Source organism: Pongo pygmaeus, chromosome 4, assembly GCF_028885625.2.
Source record: "Pongo pygmaeus isolate AG05252 chromosome 4, NHGRI_mPonPyg2-v2.0_pri, whole genome shotgun sequence".
Taxonomy (NCBI): Eukaryota; Metazoa; Chordata; class Mammalia; order Primates; family Hominidae; genus Pongo; species Pongo pygmaeus.
The window spans coordinates 41,488,222-41,509,993 of record NC_072377.2 but is presented as its reverse complement, the minus strand read 5'-3'; the positions used below and the strand labels follow the sequence as shown (position 1 = coordinate 41,509,993).

Below are 21,772 nucleotides of genomic sequence, written 5' to 3'. Positions count from 1 at the left end.
TGTTTTCACCAGACATAAATCAGATATGTTGCTTCCTACACAGAGATGAATTTAGCAAAAACCATAAGCCTTGTGTTTACAGATGCTATGATTTATGAGATACATTTGTCTACCTGAGGTTATTTTGAACCCTCACCATTGTTTTAACCTATAGATGCAAAGACCCTGCCTTTTATCACTGAATGCTTCAGTGTATGAAATACTAACCTTTTGGGCAAGAGTTTCTTTTCATGTTGTCATTCTCTTCTTTACATTTTCAAGTGAAATTTCCAAACTTTCAGAAATAACCAGATTGACAAGAAAACACATTTGAAAATCTGTCACACTTGACTTTAATTAGTTGATCTGTGGGGGCTCAGTTGCTCGAAGAAAGAAAGATCCATGATCATTATTTTAAACTTTGCAGATCAATGAAGACTTCATTTCTTAGACTGGGTTGGGACGGGCAGTCACAAGGCATTGATGTTTTTATAATAATCTTTATCCCCCAGTGCATCAGAGAGTTCTGTAAAAATTAATGAATTGATTTTGGAAATTTATTTCATTCAATAAAAGATACACTTCATTGAAAATTAAATGCATTCAAAACAAATTCATTAAAAGACACAAATATTTTATTATCCACAATTGTTTGTCCATAACTGTAAAATATAAGTTTAGAAGTGTTAGAGAAGTAGCATATATGAAATACAATTGTTATAAAGGTATTATATATACACAAACACGTATACTTAAATAAGAATTTGACATGGATTTATAATACATTTCTAATAAATTTAATTCTAATTAATAAAATGATAATCAACTATAATTATAATTAATAATATATAATAAAATAGATAAAATACATCTGATTACATAAAACATTTAATTCTAAGAAACTTTACTCTTATAAAGATGGTGATGATTACTGCTTTCATTATCATTAACACAGAACCTCCTGACACTATATGTATAACACAAGGAAAGGCACCTTTCAACTTGACTGGTCAATTTGAAAATTTGTAAAAGTTAAAATTCTTCAAGTTAATATTTTTTTTAAAAAATTACTTTTATTCAGCAAAAAAGCAGTGAGTCCACAAACTAAAATCTGTGGCAGTAGCCACAATGAGGAATACTGAGTAGCATTTTTATGAATTATGTTACTGCATATAATTCTGTTCTAAAAGTAAACCTTGTTTCTAAACGAAAAGCCTGTTCGTTTATTCAGCAAATATTTACTGAGTCCTTAGCCTGTGCCATGCACTGTGCTAAGCACCCAGGCTACAACAGTGGGAAAACAGCCCTCAAAGAGCTTACAGTCTAGTTGGGGAGACAGACATTGATCAAACGCATAAATACGATTACAATTCTGACTAGTGTTTTGAAGAAGTGACATTTAAACTTTCACCTGAAAGATGAAAGTACGTTACTCTAGTCAGGACCAGAACTGAGATTTCTCTTTTAACACCAAGTGACGGGGCAGGGAAGATAAGGCATCTTTGGAAAAACAAAACAAAACAAATAACAACAACAACAACAACAACCCAGAAGTTTCCCTGGGGAAAATTAGGCTGGTCAAGATGAGCAAGACTGATAACGTGGCTAGCATTCACTGATGGGTAGAATGACAAGAGATGAAACTGAAGAAACCTCTAGTGGCCATTGTTCAGGGCCCTGTAGGCCAGTTAAGCCATTTTTACCTTTGTTCTAAAAGCACTGAGAGGTAATTGAAACATTCTAAGCAGGAGATTGACGTGAAATAACAAGTCAAGGTCAGCACATTGCGGGTTACTGAACTCAATAGTATGACCTGCAAAAGAACTCCTCAGCATTTCCAACTCTTAAATCTTTTTCTTTAAATCTTTTTAAAACCAGTTCTTAATGTCAGCATATCAGAAGACGACCTCTGGTTCTCACATCTCTTCACTCTTGTGGCTTCTTTGGAGGAGGGAGGTTTTCTGATTCCTGTAGGCTTCCCTGTTTCTCTTCTAAGAATCCTGTAAACAGTTTGAAGATGCCTTTCCTCAGAAGAGCTTCACATTCCAGAGGGGCTTTGAGACCTCACATGCCAAATCTGGGACCTGCTTTTGTACCAACTTACTTTAGATGCTGCAGTGGGAAAAGGATACTTGGATATTTGCCACAATTACGTGCCCAGGAAACAAAGCCATTCCAAGAATACTTCCCCAAATGCCTCATCACCAGTCTTGTCTGACAGCACCAGGACGTTATTATCCCCCTCTTTTCTGTCTTTGGAATTGTGAAAGTTGGAAAGAAATCCTGCAGACTCATTTTTATATCACATCTGTATTATGCCCAGGTGTTAATCCCCAGCTCTCAGAATCCCCTACTGAAGCAGTGAATTGACAGGCTGTCACTCAGTGATTATTGAATGCAACACCACTACAGAGAGACAAGCACTCTTCTCATCATTCTACATGTACTAACTAATTTAATCCTCATTATTATGCCCACTTTATAGATGGTAAAACTGAGGCTTAGAGTGATGACCAACTTGCTCATAATAAATGGAGCTTAAACATGAATAGAAACAGTCTTGCTCTAGAACTGACAGTAGTGCTATGAAATTTTTTTAAATTTCATTTATCTTGAAATGATTCTCCTGGTAATCAGTGAGGTCTTGCAAGCAATCAGAGTCTAATCCACACTATAAATCCAGCATCTGCCAAGCACAGTGGCTCAGGCCTGTAATCCCAGCGCTTTGGGAGGCTGAGGCAGGAGGATCACTTGAGTCCAGGAGTTGGAGGTTACAGTGAGCTATGACTATGCCACTGCACTGCAGCATGGGTGATAGAGTGAGACACTGTTTCTAAAAAAGAAAAAATCCAACATCTAATGAAAAGAAAGATTAAAGAATGGTGGGGGGACATTTTTAACATCACAGTAACTATATAATCACATCCTTCTATACTAAAGTAGACCATTCTATAAATAGATGTTAAAATGTTAATATACAAATTCAAAGGGAATTTAATTATCTCTTCAGATTACATAACTCACTTAGAAATATTTTCCTTCGTGATACTAGGGGATAATATTAAAATTTCCACTAGTAACATCTTGGCTATAAAGAAAGGTAGGGGAAATATGAATGAATTAAAGCTTTTTTAGACTCTCACAGCAATCTAAGAAGTTTCAAAGGAAGACAATGAGCTCTTTATTTATAGGTGAAGAAAATACAAGTTTGAATGTCTCAGGAGCCTTTGGGTGGAATTAATATTAGACTCTTCTTTGCATGAGAAAATTTTTAAAAAATTTCTTTAATTGGACAAACCTTTATCTGCATATAAAGTCAAGCTTAGACTCCACAGCATGTCAAAGGAAGTCCTTAACGATCTGGCCAAACACCTTTTCTGCTTCTTCTCAGATGCAGTCAATCCCCTCACACCTCCAGGGCCCCTGCTCTCTGGTCCCCATGTACTTCCTAGTTGCATCCTCTTTTTCATGCCCATATGCTTTTGCATGTGCTGTTCCCTTTTCTTATGATATGTTCCTTCACCTTCTTTGGAATCCTTCTCTTTATCTTAAGAAGGCCTAGGCATGACCAAGTTTAAATAGCCCCTGTTTTGTGAAATGGTCCTTAAATTCCTCCTTAATTTCTCCCAAGTAAAATGAATGATTTTATCTACTGTGCTCCCATAGAATCCTATGCCTACTTCTATTGTACCATATCATATTGTCATGGTGGGTTTACATCTATTTTGCTTCTTAAACTTTGAGCCACCTGAGCCCAGGAAACTGGAATTCAATGAATGTGTTGTTTTCCCTTTGGATCCTAGGGATTGTGGTAGGTACAGGAGATGTATTAATGAATACAATATGATATTTTAATGGGCAGGTACTGGTAAAAATTGTCATGGAAATGGATAATCACAATGTTATGTGCTATGCACACTCACAGAGCTATGCTTAAGAGGCATAAAACATAAAGAAAAAGGATCTTCACTCAGATTTGGATGGGAGGGGTTGAGATGATGCCCAGGCCAAATCTTAAGTTGTAGGGAGCAATTGGCCAAGAAGGGTATTGGAAGAAGACAGGCCTGAAAAAAATACATAAGCATGAAACCGCAGGGCATGTTTGGGGGAAAATACAAGCATTTCAGTATCACTGGAGAACGAATGAACAGGAAGTAGCAATAAATGAGGCTGAGGAGGATTTGGCAGCTGATATGGGGGAGACAGGAAAAACTCATACACACTGCTGAAGAGTTGGGTATATCTTGCAGGTGAGAGATGAATTTGTAGTTGTTCATGAAGAGGAATAATAACGCTCAAATTAATTTGAGAAACATTGTCCTGACTGTGGTGTAGATAACACACAAAAAAGGAACATAGGCACAAGACTGTGGCAACATCTCTCCAGGAGAAATGAGGAAAGTCTAAACTCTGAAATGGCCCTAGGGAGTTACAAGTAGCACCACTGATGCACAATACATCTTTGTTAGATGAATGCATGGATGGATGAATGGAGGGATAGAAAGATAGGTGATTTAAATAAAGTTTAACCAGTTTTTCTTTGCTATGATCCAAATGTTTGTGTCTCTCCAAATTCATATGTTGAAATCCTAACCTTCAAGATGATGGCATTAAGAAGTGAGGCCTTTGGGAGGTGATTAGGCTGTAAGGGCAGAGTCCCCACGAATGAGATTAGTGCCCTTGTTAAAGAGGCATGAGGGATCTTGTTTGCCCTTCCACCATGTGAAGATACAATGAGAAAACTCCATTTATGAATCAAGAAAGGAGCCCTCACCAAACACCAAATCTACTAGCACATTGATCTTGGACTTCTAAGCCTCCAAAACTTTGAGAAATAAATTTCTGTTGTTTATATACTACCCAGGTTATGATATTTTGTTATAGCAGCCCCAAACAGACTAAGACAGTCTTATACCATAAAAATTGTTACATTGGTGGCATTTTATTACCACCAGAGTCATCTTTCAGTTCATTCTTATTACCTGTCCAACACCAAGTATAACCAGCAATGTCCCAATTAGCTGTACGTCATACATTATCAATGGCAAAAAAACACAAAAATTGGTTCTTCAGACAGCAAACAAAAAAGGTTTTCTTTTCACAGGTAAAGCACAGATATATAAACAGTTATACAATATATCTGTAGTATTAAAATTTCATGGAGGAGGAGGAGGACAAATAGGAAAACAATATTCAAAAAAGCTCCTTGGGAGGTAATAATGATAAAAGATTAAGAAATGCTATTCTAAATAATTGTTGTAACTTCAGTAGCATTTGCTAGTTTTAATCCAGTACAGAGAGTCTTTTTGTTTAACATAATTCTACTTGAGACTGTCTGAGTATTTGAGATTTAACTTGGCATTATTGCTTGTTTTGTCTCTGGCATCATGTTGACTTTAGAAAAGTATGCTTGAACAGAAAATAGAAATATTCCCATGACTCAGAGGAATGATATTTTAAATGTAATATTCATATTTCATCTAAGGACTACAAGTTATTTTGAAACAATGTTTCATCAATTCTCAAAGCAATCTACTTTATGGGGAAACAAAAAAGAACATTCTTGTGTTCTCCTAAACTCTCCCTGTGGGGATAACAATTAGTTGTTCTAAATTCAGGCCTAGAAATTTTAACTTCTGAGTAACAGACGGCATCTGAGGAGCTGTTTCTGTGATAATCAAGGTTCTGAGATGTGAATTTGGTTGCTCAGGAACCTCCCATGATGTAGTACCCAAGGGATCTGCTGAACAAGCTACTCAGTTAAGGCTAATACAGAATCAATACTGGCCTCAGCATCACACTTATCTACTCCGCTTCTCACCTCTCAAGGTGAATGAGTCTGTTGAAAAATCATTCTTCCCAGGAAATACACTGGTTGTGATACTATTTCCAAAGAGCATTGGTCTTCTCATATATGCAAAGGTGATGTCACAGGCACAGCAGAGCCACTTCATCTGCTCTAGCAAGGCCAGAAGAGAAAGTTATGGGTTCAACCAGAGTGGCTGCACACATACTGTCACAGTATCTGTCGTTCTAATGAACTTGAATACACTCATTCTGTGTATTCAGACATGGGATCCAGATTGTCCATTTTAAGATAGAATTATCTTCTAAAACTATTGCTGTGGGGACCAAATGTCTCCACCTGCTACTCTATTTCCTAAAGGCATTGGGCCATTTAGATCCACATTATGCTCTTTTAGAAACAACTGAGTCCTCCTCTATCTGAGTCTCACAGGAAAATGTATATGCTGAAATTATGGATCAGGATTTTTAAGGTACTAGCCAGGGATTGGTGTAGCTCAAGGCTGTTGACCCAGTGTTGTCTGAATGGGCTGAATTTCTTTAGACTAGATAAACTTTCTGAGATCTGGGGAAATGCACATTTATCGCACTCCCTGCTTCAATCTCACTCAGCTCTTCTTAGTTTCCAAAAGGAGCATGGCTTCCTTCTTTTCTTGATTTTCATGACACTATATGCTCCTGATTTTCCTCTTACTTCTGTATCTACTTCTGATTGCCTTCTATGGAATCCATTTTCCTGCCCATCCCTTAAATGCTTCTGATTTTTTCTCTTTTCTTCCTCCTCCTCAAAATCTTTCTAAGTGATCTTATCCACATTCACAGCTCCAACTATTCTCTGTTTGTGATGGCTTCTGACCAGCTCTCTGTCCTGCATATAAGACCTGTACTTACCTGCCACTTGAGATCTCAACTCATGTGTTCCAAAGTCACCTTAAAATCAACATATATCAGACGGAACTTATCATGCTTGCTGGAAAGCCTTCGCTCCTGTCTTTCCAAGATGAGTGAATGATGTCCACCTGCCAGAATACTTCTAGAAATCTAGGCATAATTCATGGCCCCTTTCTTCCTCTCCTTCTACATCCAGTTTCATATCAGATGTCATTTTAGATGACATCTAGATTTCAGGTATCTTTCAGATATATATACACTGCTGCTACTGCAATTCAAGCAACCACTGTCTCTGGTCTGGATTACTTCAGCAGTTCCTAATTGCGATTTCTGCCCCTAGTGTTGCTCTCTCCCATCACTTGTCTACACTGAAGGCAAACTAATCTCTAAATCACTAATCTAATGATAGTATTCCCCAGCTAACAGTTTTCAGTTGCTATGTATTTCTTTTCTTTTTCTTTTTCATTTTTGTGGGTATATAGTAGGTGTATATATTTATGAGTACATTAGATGTATTGATAAAGGCATGCAATGTGAAATAAGCTTACTGTGAAGAATGGGGTATCCATTCCCTCAAGCATTTGTCCACTGAGTTGCCAACAATCCAATTACACTTTTTAAGTTATTTTAAAATGTATAGTTATTATTGACTATAGTCCCTCTGTTGTGCTATCAAATAGATCTCATTTCTTCTTTCTAACTTTTTTTTATACTTATTAACCATCCCACCTCATCCATAGCTCTCCCACTATGCTTCCTAGCCTCTGGTAACCATCCTTCTACTCTCTATGTCCATGAGTTCAACGTTTTGATTTTTAGATCCCATAAATAAGTGACAACGTGTGATATTTGTCTTTCTGTACCTGGCTTATTTCACTTAACATAATGATCTCCAGTTCCATGCATGTTGTTGCAAATGACTGAATCTTATTCCTTTCTATGGCTGAATAGTACTCCATTGTGTATATGTACCACACTTTCTTTTTTCTTTTCTTATTTATTTTTTTTTTAGACAGAATCTTGTTCTGTCGCCAGGCTGAAGTGCAGTGGTGCGATCTCGGCTCACTGCAATCTCCACCTCCCAGATTCAAGCAATTCCCCTGCCTCAGCCTCCTGAGTAGCTGGGACTACAGGTGTGCGTCACAACACCCAGCTATTTTTTTCTATTTTAGTAGAGATGGGGTTTCACTACGTTGCCCAGGATGGCCTCAATCTCCTGACCTCATGATCTGCCCACCTCGGCCTCCCAAAGTGCTGGGATTACAGGCATGAGCCACCACACCCAGCCACATTTTCTTTATCCAGTCATCTGTTGATGAACACTTAGGTTGCTTCCAAATCTTAGGTATTACAAACAGTGCTGCAACAAACATAGGAGTGCAGATATCTCTTCAATATACTGATTTTCTATCTTTTGTGTATATACACAGCAGTGGGATTGCTGGATCACATGGTAGCTCGATTTTCAGTTTTTTGAAGAACCTCCAAGCTGTTCTCCATAGTGGTTGTACTAATGTACATTCCCACCAACAGTATACAAGGGTTCCCTTTTCTCCATGTCCCCTCCAGCATTTGTTATTGCTTGTTTCTGGATATAAACCATTTTAACTTGGACGACATGATTTGCATCTCTCTGAGAATCCGTGATGTTGGACATCTGTTCATATGTCTGTTTGCCATTTGTATGTCTTCTTTTGAGAAATGTCTGTTCAAATCTTTTGCCCATCTTTTAATTAATTAGCTTTTTTTTCTATAAAGTTGTTCAAGTTCCTTATATATCCTGGTTATTAATCTCATGTCAGATGGGTAGTTTGAAGATATTTTCTCCCATTCTGTGGGTTGTCTCTTCACTTTGTTGATTGTATCCTTCACTGTGCAGAAGCCTTTTAATTTGATGTGATCCCATTTGTCCATGTTTGGTTTGGTTGCCTGTGCTTATGGGGTATTGCTCAAGAAATTTTTGCCCAGACCAACGTCCTGGAGATTTTCCCCCAAAGTTTTCTTATAGTAGTTTCACATTTTGAGGTCTTAGATTTAAGCCTTTAATCCATTTTGATCTGATTTTTGTATATGGTGAGAGGTGAGAGATAGTGGCCAAGTTTTATTCTTTTGCATATGGATATCCAATTTTCCCAGCACCATTACTGAAGATACTGTCTTTTCCCCAGTGTATGTTTGTGGCACCTTTGTCAAAAATGAGTTCACCGTAAATGTGTGAATTTGCTTCTGTATTTATTATTTTCTTTTGGTCTATGTGTCTGTTTTTATGCCAGTGCCATGCTGTGTTAGTATTTCTCTGCAGGATAATTTAAAGTAATGTGATTCTTCCAGTTTTGTTCTTTTGGTTTGGATAACTTTGGCTATGCTGGGTCTTTTGTGGTTCCACATAAATTTTAGGGTTGCTTTTTGTATTTCTGAGAAGAATATCATTAGTATTTTAATAGTAGATTGCATTAAATCTGCAGAATGCTTTGAGTAGTATGGACATTTTAACAGTATTGATTCTTTCAATCCATAAACATGGAATATTTTTCCTTTTTTTATGGTGTCCTCTTTCATCAGTGTTTTATAGATTTCATTATAGAGATTTTTCACTTCTTTTGGTTAATTCCTAGGTACTTAATTTTATGTGTGGCTATTGTAAATGGGATTGCTTCTTTTATTCTTTTTTCACATTGTTCATTGTTGGCATACAGAAATGCTACTGATTTTTGTATGTTGACTTTGTATACTGTAAATTTACTGAATTTGTTTATCACTTCTGTTTTCTTACAGAGTCTTTATGTTTTTCCAAATATAAGATCATATCATCTGCAAACGAGGGACATTTGACTTTCTTTTCAATTTGGAAGCATTTTGTATCTTTCTCTGGTCTGATTGGTCTAGCTAGAAATTCCAGTACTATTTTGAATAACAGCAGTGACACTGGGCATCCTTGTCATGTACCAGATCTTAGAGGAAAAGCTTCTACTTTTTCCTCATTCAGTATGATACTAGCTGTGGGTCTGTTGTATATGGTTTTTATTATGTTTAGATGTGTTCATTCTATTTCCAGTTTTTTAAAAGATTTTTTATAATGAAGAGATGTTGACTTCTATCAAATGCTTTTTCAGCATCAATTGAGATGATCATACGGTTTTCATTCTTCTTTCTGTTGATGTGATGTATCACATTAATTGATTTGTGGCCGGGTGCGGTGGCTCACGCCTGTAATCCCAGCACTTTGGGAGGCTGAGGTGGGTGGATCATGAGGTCAGGAGATCGAGACCATCCTGGCTAACACGGTGAAATCCTGCCTCTACTAAAAATACAAAAAATTAGCCGGGCATGGTGGCGGGTGCCTGTAGTCCCAGCTACTCTGGAGGCTGAGGCAGGAGAATGGTGTGAACCCGGGAGTTGGAGTTTGCAGTGAGCCAAGATCGCACCACTGCACTCCAGCCTGGGTGACAGAGCGAGACACCGTCTCAAAAAAATAAAAAATTAAAAAACCAAAACATTAATTGATTTGCATATGTTGAACCACCCTTGCATCCCAGGGATAAATCCCAATTGGTCATGATGAATGGTCTTTCTAATGTATTGCTGAATTAAGTTTGCTAGTGTTTTGTTAAGAATTTTTACATCAATATTCATCAGCAATATTGGCTTGTAGTTTTCTTTTTTTTTTTTTTTTTTCTTTTTTTCATTTTTAGGTGTGTCTTTGGTTTTGGTATCAGGGTAATACTGGCCTCATAGAGTGAGTTTGGAAATATTCCCTTCTCCTCTATTTTTCAAAATTAATTAGAGTAGGATTGCCATTAGTTTTTCTTTAAATGTTTGGTAGAATTATTCAGCAGTGATGCCATCAGGTCTCGGGGTTTTCTTTACTGGGAGACTTTTTATTATGGCTTTGATCTCATTACTTGTTATTGGTCTGTTCAGGTTTTGAATTTTTTCCTAGTTCAATCTTAGTAGGTTGTATGTGTCTAGGAATTTGTTCATTTCTTCTAGGTTTTCCTATTTATTGGCATGTAGTTGCTCATAGTAGCCACTAATGAACTTTTGAATTTCTGCAGTGTCAGTTGTAATGTCTCTTTTCCATTTCTGATTTTATTTATTTATTTGGATCTTCTTTTTTTTTTCTTAGTATGGTTAAGGTTTGTCCATTGTGCTTAACTTTTCAACAAATGACACTTTTGTTTTATTGATCTTTTGTATTTTTTTCAATTGCATTTATTACCACTCTGATCTTTATTATTTCTTTTCTTCTACTAATTTGTGGTTTGGTTTGTTCTTGGTTTTCTAGTTTTTTAAGATGCATCATTAGGTTGTTTATTTGAAGTTTTTTCTCTTTTGGGACATAGGCACTTGTAGCTTTAAACTTCCTTCTTAGTACTGCTTTTGCTGTATCCCATAGGTTTTGGCGTGCTGTGTTTCCATTATTATTTGTTTCAAGAAACTTTTCAATTTCCCTCTTAATGTCTTCACTGACCCACTGGTCATTCAGGAGCATACTGTTTAATTTCCATGTAGTTGCATAACTCCCAAAATTCCTCTCATCATTAATTTCTAGTTATATCCCATTGTGGTCAGAGAAGATGTTTGATATTACTTAGATTGTTTTGAATGTTTTAAGATGTTTTGTGACCTAAAATGTAGTCTATGAGAATGATCCATGTGCTGAGGAAAAAAAATGTGTATCCTGAAGCTCTTGGATGAAATGTTCTGTAAATATCGATTAGATCCATTTGGTCTATACTGCAGATTAAATCTGATGTTTCTTGATTTTCTGTCTGGAAGATCTGTTCAGTACTGAAAGTAGGGTGTTGAGGTCTCTGGCTATTATTGTTTTAGGGCCTATTTCTCTCTTTAGCTCTAAACATATTTATTATATGTATCTGGGTGCTCCAGTGTTGACTGCATATATATTTACAATTGTTATATCCTCTTGCTGAATTGAACCCTTTATCATGGCACAGTGACATTATTTGTCTCATCTTACAGTTTTTGTCTTGAAATTTATTTTGTCTGATATAAGTATAGCAACTCCTGCTTTTTTTGTTTGTTTGTTTGTTTGCTTGTTTCCAGTGACGTGGAATCTTTTTCCAGCCCTTTATTTTCAGTCTATGTGTGTCTTTACAGGTGATGGGTGTTTCTTGTAGGCAATAGACCATTGGGTCTTGTTTTCTCATCCATTAAGCCATGCTATGTCTTTTGATTGGAGAGTTTAGTCCATTCACATTCAATGTTGTTATTGATAAGGAAGGACTTACTCCTACCATTTTGTTACGTGTCTTCTGGTTGTGTTGTAGTCTTTTCTTCCTTTTTTCTGTCCCTCCTGTCTTTCTCTAGTGAAGTTGACTTTCCCTGGTGATAGGATTTAGTTCTTGCTTCTTATTTTTTGTGTATCCATTGCATGTTTTTGGTTTTAGGTTACCAGGAGGTGTGCAAATACTATCTTATAAGTCATTATTTTAACTTGATAACAACTTTATGCTATTTCCATCAGTAAACAAACAAAAAGTAAACTAATAAAAATATGCCTTAACTTCATCCCCCCACTTTTAAACATTTTGTTGTTTCTACTTATATTTTATTGTACTGACTGTGCCTTGAAATTTTGTTGTAGTTTTTATTTTTGATTGGTTCATTGTTTAGTCTTTCTACTGAGGATAAGAGTAGTTTACATACCACAGTGACAGTGTTATAATATTCTTTGTTTTTTTGTGTACTTACCATTACCAGTAAGTTTTGTACCTTCTACTGATTATTTATTGCTCATTAATATCCTTTTCTTTTTGATTGAAGTACTCCCTTTAACATTTCTTGTGGGGCGGGTCTGGTATTGATGAAATCCCTCAGCTTTTGTTTATCTGGGAAAGTCTTTATTTCTCCTTCATGTTTGAAGGATATTTTTGCCAGATATCCCCCTCTAGGGTAAAAGTTTTTTTTCCTTCTGCACCTTAAATATGTCATGTCATGCTCTCCTGGCCTTCTTGTGTTTGGATATTAATATCTTTCTCTAAGTTTGGGAAGTTCTCTGTTATTATTTCTTTGAATAAACATTCTACCCTTATGTCTTTCTTTTCTACTTATTTAAGGCCAATAACTCTTAGATTTGTCCTTTCAACCTATTTTCTGCATCCTGTAGGCATGCTTCATTGTTTGTTATTCTTTTTTCTTTTGTCTCCTCTGTATATTTTCAAATATCCTGTCTTCAAGGTCACTATTTCTTCTGCTTGATCCATTCTGCCATTAAATGACTGATGCATTCTTTAGTATACCAATTGCATTTTTCAGCTCCAGAAAATTTCTGCTTGACTCTTTTTAATTATTTTAATATCTTCATTGAATTTATCTGATAGAATTCTGAATTCCTTCTCTGTGTTGTCTTGAACCTACTTGAGTTTCCTTAACACAGCTACTTTGAGTTCTTTGTCTGAAAGGTCACATATCTCTGTTTCTCCAGGATTGGTCCCTGGTGCCTTATTTAGTTCATATGGTGAGATCACCTTTCCCCAGATGGTGTTGATGCTAGTTAGATATTCTTCAATGTCTGGACATTGAAGAGTTAGGCATTTATTCTAGTCTTTGCTGTCTGAGCTTATCTGTAGCCATCCTTCTCAGGGAGGCCTTCTGGAAATTTGAAAAGACTTGGGTATTGTGATCTAAACTGTATCTGCTTTAGGGGGCACCCCAAGATCAGTAATGCTGTGATTCCTGACGACTTGTAGAGGTACCACCTTGATGGCCTTGGTTCAGATATGGGAGAATTCTCTAAGTTACCAGGCAGAGATTTGTTCTCTTTCCTTACTTTCTTCCAAACATACAAAGTCTCCCACTCCATTTTGAACCACCTAAACCTGTGGATGGAATGACACAAGCACCTCTGTGGCCACCACCACTATAACTGTGCTGGGTCACACCTGAAGCCAGCAAAGTACTGGGTCTCACGCAGGGCCTGCTGTAACCAGTCCCTGGCTATTGTGTATGGTTTCCCAAGGCCCTGGGGCTGAACAATCAGCCGGTGGCAAAGCCAGCCACGTCTGTATCCTTCCTTTCAGGATGGCAAGGTCCCCCAAGCCCTGGGTGGGTCCAGAAGTGCCATCTGGAGTCAGGGAGTAGAGCCAAAAACCTTAGAAATCTATCTGGTATCCTATTACACTGCAGCTGAACTGGCACTAAAAACACAAGACATAGTCCTTACCAGTCTTCTCTGTCCTTTCCAAAGGTACAGGAGCCTCACCCTATAGCCACCACCACCCTAGCCATGATGAGTACTTCCAGACTACCACTGATGTTCCCTTAAGGTCCAAGATCTCTTAAGTCTGCTTCTGGTGGATGCTGCCTAGCCTGGGACTCACCCTTCAGGACAGTGGGCTCCCTCTGACCCTGGGCAGGTCCAGAAATGCCATCCAACAGTGAAGTCCTGGAATCGGGGACTCTAAGAGTCTGCTTGGTGCTCTACCCACCATGGCAGTGTTGGTACCTAAGGTGCAAGACAAAGTCCCCTTTACTTTTCCCTCTGCTTTTCTCAACAAAAAGAAGTTTTGTCCCACAGCCACCATAGCTAGTAATACGCTGAGTCTTACTTGCCAGCAAGTCTCAGAGGTTTACCCAAGACCCAAGATGTACTACCTGGATATCTCTGCTGGTTATTCGGGGTCAAGGGCTCTTCAGTTAGCAGGTGATGAATGCTGGTAGGTCTACATCCTTTTCTTCAAGGCAGTGGGTTCCCTTCTGGCCCAGGGTGTGTCTAGAAATGTCATCTAGGAGCTAGGGCCTGGAACGGGGACCTCATGACTCTGACTGGTGCCCTATCCTGCTGTGGCTGAGCTGGTATCCAAGAGGCAAGACAAAGTCCTCACCATTCTTCCCCCTCTTCTCCCAAGTGGAAGAAGGGGGTCTCTTTTGAAACCACAAGCTGTGCAGCCTGGGTTTAGGGGAGAGGTGATGCCAGCACTCCCTTGGTTACTTAAGCTGATGTCTCAGTATGGAGTTGCCTAAGAGTTGCAGATCTTATGACCTAGACTGCCTTTCAAATTTACTTGGAGACACAGAACTCCGTAGCCCTCTGTGGTGAGATTTGCAGGCACTCAAGTTCTGACTGCTGGGATCTGTGATTCTCTCTCTGGCTAGGCCTGGTTTAAATATTCCCTGTGTGACTGGGCGTCTGCTGAGTTATGTCTGGTTTTCATTTCTGCTCTAGCAGGACAGCACTGTGTTTAATGCCTCACAATTACTGTATTCTCCCTTGCCCAGAGCCCAGAGATGCTCTCCACAACAGGCCATTGCTGGTGGAGGTTGAGAGGGATGGTGTCAGTGATTCAGGACTGTTTTTTCTATTTCTTCTGTGGCATTTTCAGCGATATAAAGTTAAATCCAGGTACTAAAGGTACTTATCTGATTTTTAGTTCTTATAAGGTGTTTTTTACTATGTAGATAGTTGTCAACTTGGTATCCTTGCAGGAAGGACGATGACCTTGCAGGGATATGCGGAGCCTTCTGTTCCACCATCTTGCTCAGCCTCCCAATTCAGTTGTTATATATTTCTCAAGGCCTTCTACTGTCTGGGGTTTTTTTTTTTTTTTTTCTCTTTAACATCTTTCAAAACTACCTTACCTTTTTTATACAACTTCCTCTAGGTTTTTAAACTCTCCTCCCCTTCTTCCCTTTTCTCTCCCTCTCCCTCTCCATTTCATCCAGGAATTTAATGTTCACATGTATTTCCCTCAAACTTTCTTTGTTAATACACTATCATGTCTCTGGCCTGTTCATTTATCCTTTTGTCATGGAAACTTCCCTTCCTGCCCTGACCAAGTTATAGTAGTTCTCATTCCAATATGCTGTCAGAAGATGCTGAACATCATCATTACCATCACCTGTATCTGTCTGCCTGGATCCATCGCTCCTAAGCACACACCGTGATTCTGTCAGTGAATGAAAAAATGGTATTTCCTCTGCCCGAAAGTGCATTGCATCATCCTCCATCTACCATTCTCACCTTTATCCAGCTAAATCTTCCTAATCCTTCAATATTTATTTTAGGGAGCATTCTTCTGAAAGGTTTTCAGAAGATTTTCCTTGATTTTCCAGGCTATGCTAAGTGACTCTCCACTATGATCTCATGGTGATGAATGAGCTCTTATAGTGAAAGTCAAATCACACTACTCCTCTGCTCAAGATACTTCAAAGGCCCCCTATTTTACTCAGAGTGAACATCAAAACTTTTATAATGGCCTAATGTGCCCTACAGAATCTGCCCCCTTTTCCTCATTATCTTCATTTTTTTACTACTCTCTTCTTTTCTCTAAGCTTAAGCATGCTACCCCGTTAGTGCCATGGCAATAGCTGGGATGCTTTCCCTAGATAGCCACATGACTAACTCCCTTGTCTCCTTCAAACCTTTGCACAAATGTCCCTTTATCACTGAAGTCTATTAAGCCACTCTATTTTAAAATGCAATCTGCATCACTCCTCCCCACCTGCAGATTCCTAATCTTCTTTTCTTTGCTCCATTTTTATAGCACTTATTCCCTCCTATCAAACTACACATTTTTATGACTATTGTTTATTGTCTGCTTCTCCTTATGAGAATATAAGCTCCACAGGGAAAGATATTTTTATCTGTTTTGTTCACTTGAATCCTCCAGGTGCCTACACTGATGAGTGGAACTTAATAGGTGCCCAGTAAATATGTCTGAAGGAATGAGCCCTGATTATATTGTGCTACAATTTCTTCCTTGTCTGCCTACCCACCACCAAACTGTGTACTTTTTGAAGGCAGGGGATTTTACTATTATGTCTATTTACAATATCTTAGCACATTTCCTCATAATAGTGGGTTCATAATAAATGTTTGCTAAGTGCGTGTATTCATCTCTGACCTCCCCAATCCATAGTTTTGCAGGGTTTGTGATGACAACATGTTAAATCAGAATACAAATGCGAGAATGTTGTTTTCTTAGTAGGGAAGCATCATTATAAACTATCACAGTATCTGGGATCTGCCGAGATGAGGACTCCAACACGGATCAATATAGTGAATATTTCTCCTGCAGAGTTTCTTCAAAGGTTAAGAAATCCCCAGAGTCCATTTGGCCTTTTCCCCTTCCTGTACCTATACGTGAAACATTTATTTTAATACGCTAGAAACTAAAGGGAAGACTGAGAATTGTAGAGCTTGAAAAATAGTATCTTGCCTTCTGTGACTTTTCTTTTTGTTTCCTTTCTCAGAGCTCTTCCCGCCATGATGCAGTGGGTCCGCACGCAGAAGCCAGGAGAGAGTGGCATCAATATTGTCACTGCCGATTTTGTAGAACTTGGTGACTTTATCAGCACTGTCATAAAACTCAACTATGTCTTTGATGAAGGAGAAGCCAACACTTGATAGCGCTACTTGGAGTTTCCATGAATAAGATGGAGAAGGCTCATTGTATTAGGGCATATTATCTGTAAACACTCTGATCTTCCTATTCCACTGAGTCTCTGAAGGGAATAGGGCTGGTAGTGGGTGGGAAAAGGGGAAAAACTGTTTCTTCAGTGATTGCAATCATACTCTTCATTACTATAAATATTTCATTTCCCATTTGATGAGCAAAATCTACTTCTAGTGTTAGGAATAAAAAAAAAAAAAAAAGACCAGTAACTTTGTTTTTCAAAATTAGTCTTTGTAACATAGAATTCATGAGTGTTTACCTGATTAGGTTCTCTATTTCCAGCCTATGGCTCCTACACTGTCTATATCCTGTAACCTTTCTGCTCCCTCTCTTGCTCGCTCTTTTTAATCAGATGCTGTATGGGAATCAAAACAATTGAATGTCCAACATTTTGTGTATTACATTGTTGTCTTAAAACTTACTTGTTTTGTGGGACTTGTTATAATACTCTATAGTCATCTGCAGTTGGGCAATGATAGCTAACTTTTGGTCATAGAAAATCTGCATCAAATCAGTTTCCATGCATCAGTAATATTGAAGGTCATAATCAGTGATTTTTGTTATGTGAAAATAATAGTGTTTCACAGTATTTCTATTTAAGGCAGCTATAAATACAGGAGAGAAATGTTTTTGGAGAGCTGTGAATGCCAACTTCAGAGGGAAAAATGGTTGAGGGGTGCAAGAGATGTATGGCATTTTAATTTGGCAATCTCTTAAATAATATTGTCCTGCAAGTACCCAGTAAATGGTAAGGTACAAGTGTGTTAACATTGAAAACTCTGAAAAGAACTCTTTAAAAAGCCCTCTTAATGATGCTTTTGATGAAAGAAAAAGAAAGAATGAAGGAAGGAAGGAAGAAAGGAAGGGAGGGAGGGAGGAAGGGAGGGAGGAAGGGAGGGAAGGAAGGAAAGAAGGAAAGAAGGAAGGAAGAGAGGGAGGGAGGAAGAGAGGAAGGAAGTAAAAAAAAGACTGCAAGCTTTCCTGCCAATTTGGGATTTTCAAATATTTAATTCTAAATTCCAGATTTTAAGGAAGATTTTTCAAGAAACTGCAAGTTTTTGACTTGAAGGAAAGAAAGAGGAAGGCTGGTAGAAGCAGTTAGAGCAATGTGTTTGAAATTATGTCCATGAAATCACAGGGATCTGTGAAATATCTTTAGGAAACTTGAAATTTATGAGGTCTGAGTGGACTTGTTTAAAATTGGCACTGACTCCTCACTTCTGAGTTTCATCCTATCCGAGGGATGAGACTAAGGCAGAGGCAAAAGTTTCACACAAAGTTTCTGCAACCTAACATTTAATAGTCCGGGTCTACAGGGAAGAACAATGACACAGCTTGAGTGTTACTTCCTCCTTCGTGTCTTTGTGATATTTGACAACTCTAAAAAATAAAAAATAAAAAACTTAGAGCACAATAATCTTTGCCTATGTACTTCACAGGAATATTGTGAGGTGTTTATAAAATTATAAAATTTGATGAAATTCTTACAATTATGAATTATTTTATTTTCATGTTTAGAAATAATCACACCCCAATAGTTTCCTAGGATAATACAGTCCATGCAAAGTAGGGTCATAGAGAAATAAAAGCATGCCCTCAGCTTTTAATGAACTTAAATGTAGCACATATGGCTTAATCTCTTAGACTCAGATAAGCGAGTTCAATTCAAAACTATATATGTCAAGATCATAAATAATCAAGAGTTGATTTCAAGATTATAAATACTCATGATCAGAAAATAGTACTTATTAGCAATTAAAGGGAGGGAAAGAAATTGTTTATACTGAAGAGAATGTTTATGAGGAGTGTGTATGTACCTGTGGTATACCAAATAGCATACATGTACACACAAAAATGTGTGTATACATTTGGATTGTGTGTATACATCTTGCTATATACAATATACAAACATATGCCCATTCCTGTGATAGCATACAAATTCAAACATACACAAACACACACAGATATGGACACAGTACAATTCTTCTTTTCAAATGAAGACATTGATAATATTAAATAATTTAATTTTAAGACTGAAACCCTTAATAATGTGTGAAAAAGAGTAATAAAACCTTTGAGAGTAGATGATCACATTAAAGTATTTTTGTAAAAGAATTCTAGTGTAGGACTTAATTATTTTTAAAATATATTCATTTTCTTCTTTCCATTTTCCCTTCCCTTGTAGTTTTATTATCTTTCTGTCTTTTACACCTGCTCTTTATGTGAAAATGTATATGAATCCTTTTTAAATGATTAGGATTATTGAAATGTATGTCCCGTAAATTTGGTTTCTGGGCAGACTTTCTCTCTAACTTGCTATTCAGTCATCCTTCAGGAGGATCTTAGCCAAGAATACTTGCAATGACACACGAATTTAATTTTATAAATGTAGTGGAAAACAGATTTTTCATCATATTATGAATAAAATATAGAGGTAACTATGTTGTATTTTCTTGAACCTAGATACTTTCTCATAGTGTTTGCTTAGAATTAACTTTGTCCTATTTGTCAACTGGGTGCTGGAAAAAAACAAACATGATGAAGCTTTTGAATAATTGTGCAGTTTTTTAACTAGGGAAAGTTTTGTACTGCTGCTAATGATATGCACCCAGAAACCTTGTTAGACAAAAGGCACTTTCAAGCCAATGCTATGGTTTCCATGTGGACATACAGTGCCTATGTAGCAGGCACTTAGAGTAAATGGACTTGCCTTAATTTATAAAGGAGGGAGGAGGTAGAAGGGAACCATGGGTCCTCCAGCTAGAGGGGGAGTTTACTAAAAGGGAGTCCTTGGAAAGGGGAATGGAGAGAAGGTGCTTTTGACTGTCTTCTATCCATTAACCCTGCCCTGGAGCACACTGGGGAAGCAGGCTGCAGGCCTTCCAAAAGTAAAAAATGGTGATATGCAATCGAAGCTTATCCTCAGCCTATGCACATTTGTCTCAGCTGGGCATTGTCTTTTCAGAGAGCTTGTAGCACAAGGGCTACACATGGGCGCCAAGATGGCAGTAGATACACCTTGGTGCACTTTTTGTTTTACTTGTTTCTTAAGACTACTTCACAAGTCCTGTGAGGCAAAAAAACAAAACAAAACAAAACAAATACAATCTAACTTTTACCCAATCTACAGCAGGAAATCAAAGGAGTGGGTGGGATGAGAGAAAATATGCAAAGAGATCATTTTTAAGTTTGCTTTCCTGTCTGTAATTTTCAAGAATATAGCAAATTTTTCTTCTGCCATTATCATTTATGTCTCCCTATTTACCACACAATCATGTAAATGCAGAGAATGAGGAGGCATCTTTTAAAAGCCTTAGGATATTCTATATGATGACCTCAATATTTACTTTCAGCCATACTGGGAAAACTTACTTTTCATGGAGTGCCACCTAACAGTGAATGTATTAGAGTATAAAATGTTTGCCATGTATACACCTGTATGTGCACATACACACATTACACACACACACACAGAATGCACATTTCACACACATACACTTATTATTCAAGCTGAAACTGCACTCGAATCAATCTGATTCTATTGCTGTTTCAACTCTTAAAATCAATATCTCCTACATTAGTAGATATAAACATAATTCAAATATTTAAATATTTAAGAGAAGAAAAGTAACTAGAAAACCCATGAAAAGTGAGACCATCAGAAATAGAAAATGCCTGGCATGAACAATCTATCTAAATTGTCAATTTCACTTCAAATTAGAGAATCCAAGATGGACTAGAATATAAATTACAAACACATACACACATCTTCACTTAAAGTTATTTTAAGTTCTTTGAAGTTCTGACATGTTTTTAGCCAGGGTTATTTGTTCAGGTTCTTCCTTGTTAGGATTCCAGACTGGAAAGTTGGAAGTCTCAGGAAATGCATGTTTCCATGAGTTTTTTAGTTTCACAGTTTTACAGATCCAACTACTCACAATCTTTTAATCTTTGGTCACTCAACCAAACAGGAGTTCCGTAGGCAGAGTGCTCACTTTGAATTGCTAATAGAAAATAATGCACAGTGTCCTCAAGATATGCTAAACAAGGTTTGTAAGAGCATTTTATTTTACAGCACTTTAGTCTTTTCAGCTAGAATTCAGTGACACCATGGTGTAAATGCTATATTTGCCATAACTTATTGGTGGCTCCTGTGTTACATACAGTTTTAAATAATGCTCTAAATTGTTTGTTTTCCCAATGATAATGATAAAATATTCTGTAGAATTTATAAAACATGTCAATTGAATCTGTTGAAAATTGTGTAATTGTTATTTCAATTGTGATACTATTTTGTAGGTATTAGTTTTAAATGTATATTTGTATGAGTCAAAAGTATGTGCTTGTATGTGGTACGTGTGTGTACGTATATAATATCTTATCAAAAATCAAACTTATCCTAAAGAAAAAGGGCACATTGTGACCAGCCTTAATTTATTAACACTTTTTTGTTGTTTTTGCAATTTGGATTTAAAATTGAAACCGAAATTAAGTTTTTGTTAAAAATGGTGTCTTTTAATTTTGTGAGGAATGGGCTTTAGAACCTATCTGAGTTCCCACAAGCAAACTGTCCAGCTTGTGAGGCACCCCATTGCTTTTCGAAATAATCAAACATCAATTCATATATTAACTTCATTATCATACAGACTAATTTGTTTTCATCAGCAGTAGAACCAGTA

The 21,772-nt window shown here is 37.3% G+C and overlaps 1 protein-coding gene across 1 annotated transcript in view; it reads left to right on the top strand.

Annotated features, from left to right (window-relative positions):
* Nucleotides 1–17,442, top strand: part of PLCXD3 (phosphatidylinositol specific phospholipase C X domain containing 3) — a 198,215-nt gene extending 180,773 nt beyond the window's left edge. Inside the window, exon 3 of the mRNA XM_054488708.2 lies at nucleotides 16,891–17,442. Within this exon, the coding sequence (XP_054344683.1) occupies nucleotides 16,891–17,044 (154 nt within the window). The 3' untranslated portion in view covers nucleotides 17,045–17,442. The remainder of the gene's footprint in view (nucleotides 1–16,890) is intronic.
* Nucleotides 17,443–21,772: the final 4,330 nt, after the last annotated feature.